Below are 17755 nucleotides of genomic sequence, written 5' to 3' on the forward strand. Positions count from 1 at the left end.
AACAAGAGGGTTTTCCACAAAGTTGTAAAGAATACTCACATTCATTACTTCACTGATTGAATCTATGAGCTGAATTTGACTGAATAATATCAATACTAATGAATCATCTCCATTTTTTCAAAGAGAGTCCATGTATTTGTCTCCTTTCCCTCTCCACTTCAGCAACAAAAAGCAAACTGAGTTAACAACTTCAGCAATAAAAAATTATTCTGAGCCTGGGGCAAAGGAGTATTGCATGAAGAAATTAGCCCACAATTTTAGTTCTATAAAGTTTGTTTTAAACTGCCCATGGGAGCTAGCTAAATCATTTCCTATAGAAAGCAAAGATTTTGTTCTTTTCCACCATAGTTTGTGTATTGCCCTCAAAGAACCAAAGAATACCTGAAAATAGGTATTTTTATATATCAGTACAAGTAGGTGATCACTGGTCAGGCATTTTAGAGAACAGTTTAATAATTATTAAGGTAGCATGGTAGTCAGATTCTAATAAGATAAAAATTAATAGGAATAAATGTAAAATCCTTCACTTGGGCTCAAAAAATCAATTATATAAGTAAAGATTCCATTATATAAAATCAATTACACAAATATAAAAGGGTATATTATATAAAACAAATTACACAAGTATGGCAATTACCTTACATAAAATTAATTACATTTCAAAAAAAATCACATATAAATATAGAAGCTGTAACTAGGTAATTGTTAGCATGAAAAATATTGCAGGCTTGTAGCTTCAAGTTCAATATGAGTCAGAAGTGTGACATGGTAGCTAATTTTTTTTTAATTATCTTAGATTACATTAATAGCATTTTCACTGTTCTTGCTAGCCTATGTCTGGAATGTTCGATTCCAGATTTAAGAAGAAAATAAGTAACCTGGAGTATGTTCAAAAGAGAGTGACAAGGATTATGGGAAGAATGAAGGCCATGCCATGTGGGAATTGGTTGAGGAAGAGAAAACTTAGCAGGAATATGATGATACAGTTGCCTTTAAGTGTCTGAAAATCAGCCAAATAGAAGAGTGAATGAATGAAAAGACATTTTTAAGTACTTACTATGCTCTAGGCACTATATTAAATGCTGTGGATACAAAAGCAAAATAGTTCCTCCCAGTGTAGAGCCTTACATTGTACTAGGAGAATAAAACACAAACAAGGAAGTGGTGGCTAGGTAAGTGCGTATAGTCAGGGACTTCAAAAGGTTGGCGAGTGGAGTCTTATGACAATTTACTAGCATAAACTTTCCAGGCATGATTGGTAAGTTTGTTTATTGTTTGTTCTTACAGCTATTGATGGAAAGGGGGGAGGAAGGAAGATGCCCAGGGCAGGAATGACAGAGCAGTCAGGGGTAAAGCCTAGGGCACTGGAGGATGGCATTAAAGTAATTGCAGATACCTGATACTGAATGACACTTCCAGAATTAAAGAAGACAAGGTGCTTATCACACTCCTTGGCATATAGTAGGTACATAATAAATGTTTGTTCCTTTCCCTTTCATCTTCTTGCTTAGAAAAGTGGATTCTACCTACATCTTCATCTAGTACATTATTTCTTGTCTTTAAACTTCAGTCTCCTTATCTGAAAAATTCAGACTGCATAATATTTTTTCTCACTGGGAGGTTGTGAGGAGTCATTTGAGATTTTGGGGGGAAAAAAAGGAAATTAGATAATTAGAGCTTTTTAGGAAGGAACCACTTTTCTTTGCATTAGGATGAAAGCTGCTTCTTCATCTCTAAACTGAGGGAGTCTCCCTCTGTGACCTCCAAAGCCTTTTCTAGAGCTACAATTATAGGAATCTATTTTTTTAAAAGTACACACATACAACAAATGAAACTTGAGGAAAACAGTAAAGCTATTCCACAGAAAAAAGAACAAATTTCTGGGAGTATGGGATGCTAAAATTGATTCCTAGCCCTCAGATAGAACAACTGCTTGGCAGACACATTTCAACACTGTCTGAGGTTCCTGAACCAAGCAGGGCTGGCAGAGGGAAGGAGGTGGAAGTGGTGCTGGTGCCGGAGTAGATGACTGGGGAAATGTTTGCCCCCTCCTTTTTTCTCAGCAGACGGTATTGTATTCAAGTACATACATCTGCCAGGTTTTGCTTGAAGGATTACTGGACCCCCAATTGGTCTGATTTCCTCACTTGGCTCTTCTTGATTTATCTCTCCCCTCCCTTTCCATCCCAATTCCCCCCTCAACACACACACACACACACACACACACACACACACACACACACCAGGGAAGCCTATGACTTGGCAAAGAAAGGCTTCTCTTTCTATGAGACTAGGCTAGAGTGGTCAAAACCTCTTTCAGTTGTGAATTCTATAATGCTTAGCTGAAGGGTAAGCTGAAGGTTACAGCACCATGAGGTGTAGGTCCCATTCCAAAAGGCAAAAAAAAGAGGCTTTTGTCATGTGGTTTCTGTTATCTGTAACCATGGAAAACAGTGGCCATCTGGGCTTTGATTTTTAACGCTTCCTTCTCTCTTTGATTTCTTTTCTCTTCTCCTGGGGAAACACAAGCTGAGGAAGTGGAGAGACTGGCGGCAATGCGCTCTGACTCCCTGGTCCCCGGTACCCATACCCCGCCAATCCGGAGGAGGAGTAAGTTTGCCAACCTGGGAAGGATTTTTAAGCCATGGAAATGGAGGAAGAAGAAAAGCGAGAAGTTCAAGCACACATCAGCAGGTAAGGTATTTTCATTCCCACTGGAATGTCTATGGACTTGATGACTATGAAAGGTAAGGTAAGTCGACCCCTAATGATTGATTGAGGCTGATGCTAGAGGCAACCAAAGTGACATTTTAAAGTGTCTTTATATGGAGAATAATCCTTGCATTCTGTTTCACATTTTATGTTTTTTTATATGTCTCATTGACATTTTAAATAAAATCAGATAATAAATCATCATTTTTGTTTGTGACCCACAAATAAAAAGGTATATCCAAAGATGTTTACTCTCCCTGCCTCCACATACCTCAGAGTAAGCATTGAATTCTCCAGGGAGACTGCCCATCACTAGCAGTCCTCTTTCTAGCATTGACAAATCAGGGCTCCTATTTCCCCTTCTTAAAGTAGAAATTCTCACTGCTCATTTCCATCAGTTCAAGAGGAAATCAAGGTACAAGGCAAAAATTAAGATCATCATAGTCTTTGGTAGGTAAGAACGTGGAGGAAAGAGTGTTCCTTTTTGGATTTTAGAGAATCATTCCTTAAAACCAAGAGTACAAATATAAGATTATCATCATGACCATAATTCCGGTCTATTACACAGTTATTAGTTTTATATACCTCAGAATTATTTTGAAGCAAATTCTCTGTAAGCTTTAAGTGTTCGATATAAACATGAGTCATCATTGTTCTTGTTTATTGACTGGAAAGAAATTGGGAAATCGTTCATAGAGAAGTATTTGGGGTAAAAGCCAAGAAGTTATGGGTTCATTGCTTTGAAATAAACAGTCGATATAACTAAAGCTATTTTGTAGAAAAAACAGGTTGTAAGATTGGGCAGAGGGAAAAAGGTTGAGATACAATGATACATCCTCAAAAAGATTTTAGGAAATCCATCTAAGCCTCATGTTTTCAAGTGAATACTTCTCTGGCTTTGCTATGAAAAATGGTCTGTAATATTCAAAATGTGTTTGAAGCTTTAAATTTATCCTACTACCATGCATCAGCATGATTCCAAGAATAATGGGGAATAGATTAGTGGACAGATTTTTCACTTAGAAAATCAAGAGCTTCATCTACAAAATTTGGCAGGACCATTGACCCCAGTGCCACTTACACACCAAGGCACTAGACTGATGATTCCAGACCTGCCAACATGCTGGAAAAGTTATCTTTTGAAAATAGCAGCACAAAGAAATTGCATTATTATCCATGGACCTTAGAATTCACACATGCACACACACAGAAAAAGTTTAAAATATTTTTCTCATGAATTCTCCCTTTCGGAACAGTATGATATATGTGATAGTCAAAGTTCCTACCTTGTTTTTATCATTAATATTTCTTAACAGGTTCATGGAAGTTACATGAACCTGTCAATCATTCAATCAATAAGTATTTATTAAGCACCTACTATATGCCAGGCACTGTCTTACATGTTGGGTAGTTGTCAATGATGTTTGGGGGGAGTAGAGGCGCATTTAGTATTTTTTGAAAGATATTCAGCCCCTAAATTAGGGCCCTATAATGGAAAAAGAAGAAAAAATACTACTACGAAGAAATTATCCCTAGATCCTCTTGGATGAGATTAAAAGTATCTACAACTGATTCTAAGGTCACTCCAGTTCACTAATGTCAGTACATCTGTACCCCTGTATTCCATTTGTGATTCAGAATCACAGTATCTCCTATGGAAAGGAGATGAGTTCTGATAAAGGTCACATATCAAAAACATACTTTGGGCAATTATCCCTGGGAACCAAAGAGTGAAAAAAATATCCATTTTGCACTTTGCCAGACTCAATAAGCATAATGTTGATGCACAAATAGCCTCCGATGGGAATAGCAGCCATCATTTCAAAAGGCCATTAGGTTAAAATGAAAAATGTCAACATATTCCAGCAGACTGGAAATGAATGCCTTAAGGCAGAGACAGGTTGGTTTTTATTTTTGTTTTTGTTTTTGTCTTTATGTTCCTGTTATATAATGGTAGCAATCACATAGTAGGTGCCATTCATATAGTAGGTGTTTAATAAATGTTTGTCTGATACATACTAGGTATTTAATAAGTGCTTATTGATTTGAGTTATGTGCTGATTATTAAGAAAGACATTATTTGCTGTTTTTGAGCTATTACATATAGCTAGGCATGTTTCTTTGTTCTTTGCATATAAGTCTTCTACTAGAGGGTTTATAAAGATTTAGAAGATATAAGGATTTACAAGAATAAGATTCTGCTAGAATCTTACTCTGATTTATTCTCATGGCTTGGAGGTGACCCCGAGGTCTTGGAGGCTATGCCAGGGTAATACATACTCTGACTAGTGCTACTAAGCAGAAAAGGCTTCAAGGGAGAGATTATCATACAAAGGAAAAGAGCCATGGACATGGAACTGAAGGACCAAGGTTCAAACTAACCTTAGGCAAGTGAATTCCCCTCTCTTGGACTTAATTTTCTCAGCCAGGAAATAGGGGGAGGGGATGGACTCGGGGTCTCTAAGGTCTCTAATAGCCCTGAATCTTTGCTTCATAAATAGGGCAGTGGAGACCAGACTTCGGATTTCACCTTAGACATTCCCTAGCTATATGACCCTGGACGAGTCACTTCAACAGGGTGTGCTCCATTTTCTTCTTCTGTAATTTTAGGAGGAAGTCAGACTCAGTTGTCTCTAAGATTCCTTCTAGTTCTAAATTAGGTGATTAAAGCATTATGCCGATGATGCCAAGGCTAATTAAAATAAACCATCAAGGAAGAAAAGAAAGAAAGAAATATTTGTTTAGTATCCACTATGTGTCAGGCACTATGCTAAGGGCTTTACAAGTCTTCTCTGACTTGATCCCCACAATAATAACCCTGGAAGGTAGGTACTATTATTATCCCTGTTTTACATTTGAGGAAACTAAGGTATACAGAGGTTAAGTGACTTGTCCAGGGTGACACATCTAGGACTTAGTGTTTGAGGCCCGATTTGAACTCAGATCTTCCTGACTTCAGGTCCAGGGCTCTGTCTACTCTGCCACTTATCAAGGACGTACCTACCTGTTTGACTAGGAAAAAAAAAAAGGTTGAATTTGCTCTGTGCCCTAATGAGGACAGTCTTCTTAGACTACTGACATGTCACACGGGTACCTCCTGTGACCTTGCTTATTCTCTTTTGTTTGTGCTTACTCCTCCTCTCCACCTAGCCCAATCTAATCCATCCTTCAAGGACCAATTCCGATCCTACCTCTCCCAGGAAGACTTCACTTAACTGTGTTTCTGAAGTCCTATAGCACTTATCACCTGTGCGAAACAATTCATGTATACACACACACATGCATCTATATATGTATGTATGTATGTGTTTGCATGTATGTGTATATATGTGTGTGTATACATATGTACATTTGTGTATATACATATTTATAGGGGTGGGGTAGGAACATATATATATATTGTGTGTGTGGATATGTGTATCGGGATGTGTATATATATACATGTATATGTATACACATATGTATGTGTATATATTCACACAAATATATACACAGATATATATATAACGCTATATATACACTCTCCCTATATATGCTTATATAATAAAGATGTAGCATATATATGCATGCATGCATAGTTATATGCACGAATATATATGTAGTTATATTATATGTGCATATATAAACATATAGTGCATGTGCATGTATAATTGAATCTGTTATTCATATTCTATATTTGCTTATTCTTTTGGGGGGGTTGGCAGGGCAATTGGGGTTAAGTGACTTGCCCAAGGTCACACAGCTAGTATATGTGTCAAGTGTCTGAAGCCAGATTTGAACTCAGGTCCTCCTGACTCCAGAGTAGAGTACCGACTCTACTCACTGCGACACCTAGCTGCCCCCCTATATTTGCTTATTCTTATCTTTATTATTTTTACATATCACATTACTTGTTAATGTTTCAAGCATATTATTCTTGTAACTCTCGCTGGACTATGGTACCTTCAAGGTCAGGGTTGTATCTCCATGTTACCAAGAAGAATGTGGGACATTGATTGGGTGTCCAAAAAAATCATTTAATTGATTACTCACAAGTTTATCCCATGAGCCAATGAGCCTACCTACTGAAATGGTTGGGATCTGCATTAGTATCAGGAGTTTTGCATACTGATGGACTGAATTGGGTGACGTCCATCACCACCTACTAGCAAAGCAATTCGAGTTGTGTTCCCTACTAAAGATGGGTTAGTAACAACATCCATGTATTTGAAGGAGAGCACCCTAATTGATCATTTATAGGGACTCTCATTGTTCGTGACTGCTTCTTCACTTCTAGAGCTATCTATCATGCAGAGCCTCTCAAAAAGGCTTATTTAGATATGTAAGTAGATCCTTGCTTTGTACCTGGTGTGTTGGTGAGAAACAACTGGGTTGGGAAACATCAATCTATTACTCATTGATTGACATCAGAAGTGATATGATTTCAGGGTAGAAATCTTCTGCCCCTGCTGTTTGTCACCTGTTCTTTATGTGGTTATCTATAGTTCTTTTTAATTCTTTTAGTGTGGCTGACTCTTTGTGACTCCATTTGGAATTTTCTTGGCAAAGATACTGGAGTGGTTCACCATTTCCTTCTCCAGCTCATTTTTACAGATGAGGAAACTGAGGCAGAAAGTGTTACGTGACTTGCCCAGGGTCACACAGCTAGTAAGTGTTTGCGGCCAAAGTTGTATTCAGGTCTTCCTGACTCCAGGCCCAGTACTCCATCTGCCGTGGTCCCTAGCTGTGCAATCTAGGTCTATGAAAAATCATCAGCTTTTATGATTCTTCTGAAGCCAGAACAGTCATCCCGTTCATCATGAAAGGCCCTGAAAAACCAAACTACTATCACATACACAAAGGGAAAAAAAGTAGTGGATAAGGAAACAGTGTGATAGAACATTACAATGCATTATTCCTACCTCCACTTCAGCCCCGTCTGTCTCACTAGTTTCTTGCATATCATTTTCTAAATTAACCTCCCAGACCCAGCCACTCTGAAATCTTCAAACAGGGCGCCCACGTGCCATCACTGCACTGCCACAGGGATGGAGACAAATGAGAACATCCCCTCAACCCCAACATAGAACAGACAGTGCTTCCCCAAAATAGTTAAATGCAGTAATCTTATCCAGAGTTCCTTGAAAATGAGGATTATATTTATAGAAAAGAAAAATTGGCAAAGAAAAAACTGCGATGATGCCACATAGTCATTCTATTATTCTCTCTTGACAAGCAGGCATCAGCTGTAGGGGTTGGCCTTGGAAATACAGAGGGAGCCAAAAGCCCCTGTGGGCCTGCAAGAGTGAAGTCAGCAAGCATTTTCTGAATAAATTAGCAAAAGCCCTTGCACGGAACAATAAATGTGTCTTATATTTTACTTACAAGTGGTGAAAATTACCATACTTGATTATAGACAAACATATACAGAACTTGCAAAAAGAGGGCCAATTTAGTGGGCCATTTTCAGCAAAGGTACAAAGGGACTCTTCATGTATAATGGTGACCTTATTACCTATTATGTTCAATTAGCTTTACATATTCTCTTTTTCTGTACTGGAAAATCTCCTGTTTGATCTAGAAGGAAGCCAAAGTTCACTGACAAAGAGGAAACCTGACTTCTGATTTTCACTTTAGTCTCAGCTGAGTCTTGAGATTAGATAGATAGATGATAGGAAGGATAGATAGATGTATGGATGGAGATAGATAGATAGATAGATGGATATAGAGAAAGACAGAAAGGCAGAGAGAGAGATCTAGTTAGATGGATAGACAGGTATAGTTAGATGGGCATAGAGGGATAGATAGATAGATGGATATAGATACATATATGTAGATAGATATAGATAATGTACATATAGACAGATGCATAAATATAGATATATAAATCTGTATAGATATGTAGAGAGATAGGAAAAATAGATATGGTTGGATGGCTAGAGATAGATGCAGTTAGATGGATATAGATGAATGGATAGATAGATGGATGCAGATAGATATAATGTAGATAGATGTAGGTATAGATAGACATAGGTATAGACAGATACACAGATATATAGATATGGATAGATATGTAGGTAGACATATAGAGAAATATGTTTTATATCTGTAAATACTTACATATATACATATACAGTATCTATGATTCATTTACAGGTGCAGGTTTTGAAGATGCAAGCCAATGTCCTTAATCCCCTGTAACACAATTTTGAAACAGCATCTCATAGAATTTCATCTAAACCTCCCCGCAACGCACACACAGACATCTCAGTTCTTGACAGAGGGAAATTAAACCCCAGGTGTCACATCAGAGAAAAAATACTATACTGAAGTTCTTTTCTTATATGAGATTGTGCAATTCTTGGTACTAGAAATATTGTCTTTTATAAAAATTTTCTGCCATCTTATTCCTAATTTGAAAAATCAGCAGCTTATCATGAGAGGAAATTAGAAAAAGGTCAGGGATGTTTCTTAGGAAAGGTGGCCCTCAGATTCAGCACACTCAGCTGAGCTTTCCCTAGTCTCCTTTGAGTCCCCATCATATTAACACCAATGCAGTTCCCTGAGTCGGTTGAAAGTTTAGGGGTTTTACAAGGCATGGATCCTTTGCTGATTGTTGAAATCCTTTTTATCCTTCCAGGTCTAGCTCACTCTCTAGTGTCTCCATGAAACCCTTCTAGATCCCCTCCTCTCTCCTTATTCCAGTGGAAGAAACCTGGCTGTCCTAATCATTCTGATAATGCTTCCTAGCTCTCCTATACTATACATCCACCTGGTTCTGATTTGTATTATAGTTATTTTTGCATGGCTTCTCTTAGCAGATATATTGGAAGTTTTTGAAGGGTAGGGTCCTTGTCTTACTGATCTTCATAACCCACACACAGCACAGTGCCTTTCACAAAGTGGTAATTTATTAAATATTTTGATGGTTACCAAATTCTAAGATCTTTCTCCACCTCGTTTCCAGAGAGCAGCTACATGAATCCATTAGACTGACAGCTACTCAACGAAAACATTCTAAACTTTTAAATATCTTTCATTTTCAAATCTTTTTTAAAGTATTTCTAAGTACTTGATTATAGAGCTATTAAAAGACTCATAGGAAAGGGGGGAAAAGATTTTGAGAAATATGAAGAGCAGGCAAAGGTTTGACTGTAGTATTTTTTAGCCTGAAGTCAAACAAATGTCTGCTTAATGTCAACCTAGACTGAAAGGGAACTCTTGAAGCAGACATTTCTCTCAATGCTCTTGCAGGCCAAGAGAGAATGGGAACATGAGCTTCCTTTGAGATCATTTAGCTGAGCTGGGCCTTGAAGGTTGGGAGGATTTTAATATTTAACATACAAGACACATACCCTGTAAATGGAAGGGGATCTCAGAGATAAGAGGTATAGGGGACACTGGGATCTGAACTGAGTCTTGAAGGAAGCCAGGAGACAGAAATGAGGAGGGAGAGCATTCCAGGAAGCAGAGGTAGCTAGTAAAGAGATACAGAGTCAAAAGATGGAGTGATGGGGCAGCTATGTGGCACAGTGAGTAGAGCACCGGCCCTGGAGTCAGGAGGACCTGAGTTCAAATCTGGCCTCAGACACTTGACATACTTACTAGCTGTGTGACCTTGGGCAAGTCACTTAACCCCAATTGCCCTGCCTTCCCCCCTCCAAAAAAACCAAAAAACCAAAACAAACAAAAAAAGATGAAGTGACATGTGCAGGGAAGAGCAAGCAGGCCAGGGTAACTGGTTCATGGCAGAATATGTCAAGGAGAGTAGAGAAGATTGGGAAGGTCTAAGTTATTGAGCAGCTGTGGATCTGCTTTGATCAAGGGGATGCCTTCCTCTAAAGTTCCACACACCAATAAAATTGTAACTCTGAATCAATGTTCCAGGCACTGTACTCAGTTCTGGAAATGCAAAGATAAAAAATGGCAGTATCTATAATTAAGAAATAATAATAGCTCACTTTTTTCCTTTAATATTTAGTAAGCATTCACAGGGCTTAGAGTGTAATTAGAGAGCAGGTGACATACAGTGTCTAAACAGATGAAGAAGATGTATGGTACAATGTGATAGGAGAAAAATAGAATTTCAGGCAGAACACTCAGGAGAATCCTCAAAGGCAGAGATCATTTTCATTTGGGCTTCTCAAGGAGATCTGGATGAAGCAGTTGGCTCCTGAGCTGGGTCTCATGGAAAAGGAAGGAGTTTAATAAGAGGCAAGAAGATAGGATTGTGTTCAATTGATGGGAGCTAGCCTGTGTAAAATCATTGTTTTTCTTTCCCTCAGGTAATTGGGGTTAAGTGACTTGTCCAGGGTCACACAACTAATAAGTATCTGAGGCAGGATTTGAACTCAGTTTCTCCTGACTCCAAGGCTGGTGCTCTATCTAGCTGCCTCTTAGCCTGTTCAAAATCATAGAGAACTAGGACTAGATCAGGGACTATTTGCAGTATAACTTGGCTAGGATGTGGGATATGGCTGTGAGATATGGGGTGTGGTTGGGATATGAAAGAGTAGTATAAAATAAAATTGGAATCCAAGTTATGATAACCTTGAATGCCAGTCTAAGGAATTTTATTTTTATTCTAAAGGCAATAGGGAGCTACTGATGTTTTTAGAGCACTTTAGTGATAAGATTATAGAGCTGTGCATTAGGACCACTATTTTGGCAGCTTTTTGAAGGATTGTTTGAAGAGGTGGGAAGCAGGGCGGTTAGGGTATATTGTAATATGAATGGAGAAATGAACATGATACATGTGGAGTAATAATGATGATTAAAATGGCAACTCATATGTTGTCCCTTAAATATTTAATTTACATATATTTACATTAAATAATATATTGTATTTTCCATAACATGCAATAATACACTACAATATATTATATATTTATATGTTCTATAATACATATAATTGTGATATAAATACATTGTTTACATATCTCTATCTATATGTATGTGTATGTATGTATATATCTTCACATATATTATTATGTATAGACAATCGGCATAATTGGAATAGAGTGTGTTTGTTGGAGATTTGTGAAAATAAGTTGTATAGGTGGTATGGAATAGGATTATGGAGGGTCTTGAAATGCTGGTGGAGGATTGTGGGTTTAATTAGTGAGCCTTAAGGAACTACTGTATGCTCTTTTTTTAAAAAAAAATAAGTTTATTTATTTTTAGTTTTCAACATTCACTTCTATAAGTTTTAAATTGTCTCCTCCTCTCTCCCTTTCCCCTCTCCAAGACAGCATGCAATCCAATATAGGCTCTACATGTACATTCCTATTAGACATATTTTCACATTAGTCATGTTGTATAGAAGAATTAGAATGAATGAGAGGAACCACGAGAAAGAAAAACATAAAACAAAACAAAAGAAAATAATCTGCTTCAATCGGCATTCAGGCTCCATATTTCTTTTTCTGGATGTGGATATTGTATGCTCTTAAAGGGCCAATATGAGACATGATGAAATTGACATTTAAGGAAAACAGTCTGACACTAGTCTGAAGAATGGATTGGAAGGAGAGAACCTGAAGTCATGGAGGCCAGCTAGGAGGCTTTTGAAGTAATATAGGTAGGAGGTTATGAGGTTTTGGACTAGGGTAATGGTAAGAAGAATGGGGCAGGGAGGGATGAGACAATGAAGGGTAATTGGTGACTGGCTTGATGCAGGGAAGGAAGGAAAGGAGTGAGTCAAAGATGACTGCTAGATTTTGAGCTGGGATGATGGATATGCTGGTGACACACTTATCAGAGACAAAGTTATTAGAAACGGAAACTCTTTTTTAGAGATGTTTAGTTTGTTTCTAGCCATGTTGTACATCAAGAAGCTTATTCTAGTAGTTGTGTGAAGGATATATTGAAGAGGAGAGACACTGGAAACAGGGAGACTAGTTAAGAGTTATTATAACATGAAGAAATGACCATGGTATGGTTAGAAGTACCAAGAGAAGAACAGCCTGATTGAATAGAATTTGTATATGGGAGAATAGTAGTGAAAAGAAAGGTAGGTTTAGAATGAGACCAGATCGTAGAAGACCCTGAAAAGCAAGGTGACAAAATAGAAAACCATTGTATGTCCTCAATCAGGGAACAACCATGTAGAAATCCCTAGGAAATAGCTGAAAAACAAGATATAGGTCAGGACTGGAGATACAGATTTACAAGCCATCAGCATAGAGGTCAGTCCAATCAATAAGTGTATGAAGTGTCAGCTAGAGCTGAGAATGAATGAGTTCTCCTAAGAAATGAGAGAGTTCTCTAAGAATTCAACAATGTTTAAGAAAGAGTAAAAGGAAATAGATGCAGGACATTTACGAGAAAATACGAAGGCATCAGAACTAGGACAGGTCAAAAATAAAGGCACGTGATGAATATAAAAGAATATACTTATTCAGATAATAGATTGATCAAGTGAAAGAACGAAAAGTATAGGAAAATGACCAGGCACTAACCTAAGTGGAAGATTTAAGGAGAAACTCACAAGTAAAGCAAAGGCATTGGTGCTTACCAATTAAGGGTGAAGACAGGAAAAATTAGGTGTCTTGGTAAGAGTGAAAAAAGAATGGAGGGAAGAGAGAATGCAATAAATCAACCCTACTCACGAAGCCAGGATACCTCTCTAGCTAATTGTTTATTCTTTAGCTAATTGCAAACTGAGGGAAGAAATCAATCAATCAATCGTGACACATTCATGAAATATCTACTATGTGCCTGACACTTTGTTCATTGCTGAGGATGCCAAAACAAAAATGAAAGTCCCAAAGCTTAAACAGATTGTGAGGAGCTTTAGAAGCAAAAGAACAGTTTTTTTTTATTTGTTTGTTTTTCCTGGGAAAGTCAAGCTTCTCCAAGATCATACTTCTATACATTTATCCAAAGAAAGTTCTCACTGCTGTCAATATGAGCATTGTCTAACTATGGCACAATTGCTGGAATGTTTCCATTTTATTTCATGCCCCACTCCAATCCTTAAAACGTGACACTCCTTTTCTTTGCTGTACCATGCTTTCATATTTACAAAAGAAAAAAAAGAAATATATTTCTAGAGATGCTGACTACCTTGCTATTTTTAGATGTCAGGTCCAATCACATGCATCGTGGTATGGTTCAATGATGTAAGGTTTGTGCTCATTTATAGAACTGGTTCTGATGATTACATAATAACCAAAATAACTACCATCTACTCCAAAAAGTGTATTTAGCTTGAGAAAGTCAAATGCTAAATAATTGCTGTCAGTTTGTCTAAACATTTGTGAGCATGCAGTCATTTATATTATGTGGGGCTCAGGAGGAAGCACAAAGTGGAATAACTGAAGATTTCATTTGATTAGGGTCAGAATAACTCACTGTGTCCATCCTTTTAGGATGCCGCTTTGTATACTTTCATCTTCACTGTGAATCTAGCTCTTTGAATTTCCAGGAGTAAACATCAGATAGGTCATGGAAAGGAGAACATCATAGGATGTTATTTTAACAACTCGTAGAAACCCATTTTTAGAGGCAGAATTTTAGAAGGGACCTCGGTCACCATCTAATGCAACTCATACCTGAGGATGAATTTCCATCACAACATGCCTGTGAAGGGGTCACCCAGGCCCTGCTGCAAGACCTCCAATGAGGAGGAACCCACCCACTACCCCCTGTGGCAGCTCATACAAGTTTTTATAGCTCAGTTGGTTGGGAAACTGTTCGTGAAATCAAGCCTCAATCTACATCTTTGCAAAACTTCAACTTGTTCTTTGTTCTGCTTTCTCTGAATAAGAATAATCTCTTTTCTGTGTAGTAATCCTTTAAATACTTAAAGTAAGTTATCCCATCCACTCTTGGGCTTTTTTTCCTCTAAGCTGTTAAAATCCCATATTTGCTAACTGATCCTCACATAGCATGGACTCAAGGCTCTCCGCCATGTTGTTTACCATCCTCTGGACATTTTCTGTTTTATTGATGGCCTTGCACTTAGAACTTATATGATACTCCAAATGTGGTTATCACCTCCTTATTACTGTACCTGGATGAATTTCATTTTGAAAAATATCAGAAAAATGAAATCTTGCCCTTCTGCATTGGCCATGACATTGAGTTTCTAACTGTGAGGAGAGAATCAGGTTTCTTGGACAAATGCTTCACAATCTAACCTGAAATGCTACCCAAGTGAGTCACCTAAGTAGCCAACTGTTATCATTGTACCCAAAGTGTGACAGTTTATTGAGTAACCCACAAGCTGCTCAAGAACAGGAATCCGGATTTTTCACAACTTCATAATGTCTCTACAATTCTTAACACATGGAGGGATAAGGACTGGATCTGTTATTTCTTTCTCTCTACCTATTCTCTGAAATTTAGTTTTAGAAATTTGCCTAGAATATAGAAAGGTCAAGTGACTTGCCCAGAGTCCCCATAATCATATAATCACTAAGTGTCAGAGACAGGACCTGAACCCAGGTATTCCTGGTTGCAAGGTGAGCCCCTTCTCCACTGTGTTCTTTTCCACCAACTGTCCCCTATACCTAGAATGTTCTCCCTGTTCACATCCATCTGTTGGCTTCTCTGGGCTTAAAGATTCAGCTCAAATCCCACTTTCTTTAAGAAATCTTTCTGGGGTTTCCTTCTACCCAACCTTCCCTTAACCTCAACCATTCCCTCTGAGATTTGTTCAGTCATTTTTCAATCATGTCCAACTCTTTGTGCCCCTGCTTGGGGTTTTCTTGGCAAAAGATACTGGAGTGGTTTGCTATGCCCTTCTTTAGCTCATTTTACAGATGAGGAAACTGAGGCAAACAGGATTAAGCAACTTGCCCAGGGTCACACAACTAGTAAGTGTCTGAGGCCAAATTTAAACTCATGGAGATGAGTCTTCCTGATTCCAAGCACAGTGCTCTATCCACTATGCCGTCTAGCTGTTGCTTTCTGAGATTATCTCTCACTTACATAGAAAGTTTCATTGATAAATTCAACTAAGATGTCCATGGCCGTCTTGTCTCTAGACATTCTTCTTTTGGGATCATGATGGGAATATAGCCATAGAGGGTATCTATGTGAACTTATGCTTTAGCTGCCTGTGCTATCTAGAAAAAATATGAAAATTTCAGTCCCCAAGGAGAACACGATCCAGCAGCTGTTGAAAGCAATTAAACTTGGTTTGATTATTTTTTATTAAAATCATATGCTAAATAGTTCTCTGACTGTCTGCATATGTGTTTGCTTTTTCTACTTAAGAGAATTGCCATTACAAGCAAATGTATGGTGATTTATTTATTTTGCTTGAAAGTCAGAGTTTTATTCCAAAGTTTCATCTTGTCTTTGAAGTGACTCCTGGAAACTTATAAAGTCTCAATTACTATAAGGTTGGCCATTGGGTGCTTAATTTTTTTAGCTGCAGTGAATCATAAAAAACTATTGACTAAGGTAAATATGTGTTTTGATGTCCACAGATGGAAGAACTATCTAGGATCATAGATCTTGAACTAAAAAGGGATTGTAGCAGCGGTCTAATCCATCCACCGTCCCCCTCCCCATTTTACAGATGAGAAAACCCACATTCAGAAAGGTTGTAACTTGCCTAAGGTCACGTAGGTAGTAAGCATCAGAGGTGAAGATTTCAATCCAAGTCTTCTGAGTCCAGAGACAGTATTTTTATACTGTACCATGTTGTCTCCCTACTCATACCAACAAGATCATGGGTCCTTAAAGCATTAATGTCCTATTCACTAACTTGAATCACTGACATTGCACATTCTTTTGGTATGTCAAGTACTGTTAGGGTAAATATTAATTGTTAAAGTTAGAGTCCTTATGAGAATATCTATAGTTGGTAGCAAAAAGCATGAAGCAGATCTCAAACAGATGGACAGCTGACTTCATCGTCTTAAGAAGAGAAAACTGAGGAGTGGCCTTCAGGTATATACAATATCATCATATGGAAGCTGTGACTAGTATTCTTCTGAGTTCAGAACATAGAGACATGGAATAAATCTCTATAATGAAGTATTTATGTGAGATTAAATTAAAGAATTTCATGACAGTGAGGGTTATGAACCATTATATAATATTTGTAGAAACAGCTGACTACATCTCTTCATTTACTTCTCTGAAAGCCTTTTTTAAAAAAAAAGATCAGTTCAAAAGAATTGTTTTTAAAAAGGATCAGTTCTTACCAAGCAAAGGGAGAGGAAGGGGTAGGTTTGGGTATAGCCCTACTTGAGGTGCTGAAGCAAAAGATCGTGGTCAGTATATGGGATATTAAAACCTTAGCCCATTCAAACTCCCTTCTAGCCTTTTCACTCTAGGATTTGCAAGAAAGAACCATGTATTTCTATTGTTATGAAATTGTTGCTTTCTCTAAACTTAGTACACAATACATGGAACTGTGTGACTCATTCTCTGAGTCTTTTGAATTAAGCAAGATCTTTAGGCTTTGGCGACTTGCATGATGTGTTTACAATGCCAGTCGTAGTTTAGTCAACTCACTGATACTGAATTTGGCAAGAATTCCTTACCTGCCATCACCTTAGGTTCACAGTCACATTCAGAGAGAGGTGAAGGAAGAATAAATAGATATCTACTGAGTAACTCATTCATTTGTTTTCAATGTTCTTCTAAAACACCCTGCTTTCAAGGCTGAAACAGATTTTGTTTGGAATTTCAAGGTGCCCACACCCTACATGTTTAGCTGGAACAGGTGGTGTTAGCTAACATCGAGACAAAGCAAAATGCTGTGTGGTCAGAAAATGTGCACAAGAAATAAGTATCCTGGTTCAGCTCTGCCTCAAAATAGCTGCTTGACCTTGAAAAATCCCATAAAATCTTGTGCCTTAGTTTCTTCATCAGTAAAATGAGGGGATTGGATTAGATCATGGAATTTATGATTGTTTTGGAATCTATGAACTTCAAAAATTTGACACTCATATTTCAATATAATTGATTTCCTTTGTGATCCTATGTAATATATTTTATATATTTCAAAACATGATTCAGCTAAGAGGTCCATAGACTTCACCAGACTGCCCAAGGCATCCATGACACAAAAAATGTTAAGAACCCCTGGCAAGAGATGAGC

The 17755-nt window shown here is 37.7% G+C and overlaps 1 protein-coding gene across 2 annotated transcripts in view; it reads left to right on the forward strand.

The window, feature by feature from the left end:
* The first annotated feature begins 2533 nt into the window (after positions 1–2533).
* The window catches only part of LOC118852104 (phosphatase and actin regulator 1), a 250220-nt gene continuing 234998 nt past the window's right edge, over positions 2534–17755 (forward strand). For both annotated transcript variants that reach the window (XM_036761771.1, XM_036761763.1), the window contains exon 1: positions 2534–2694. In XM_036761771.1, the coding sequence (XP_036617666.1) occupies positions 2556–2694 (139 nt within the window). In that variant the 5' untranslated portion in view covers positions 2534–2555. The remainder of the gene's footprint in view (positions 2695–17755) is intronic.

This window comes from Trichosurus vulpecula, chromosome 1 (genome assembly GCF_011100635.1).
Source record: "Trichosurus vulpecula isolate mTriVul1 chromosome 1, mTriVul1.pri, whole genome shotgun sequence".
In the NCBI taxonomy this organism is placed as follows: Eukaryota; Metazoa; Chordata; class Mammalia; order Diprotodontia; family Phalangeridae; genus Trichosurus; species Trichosurus vulpecula.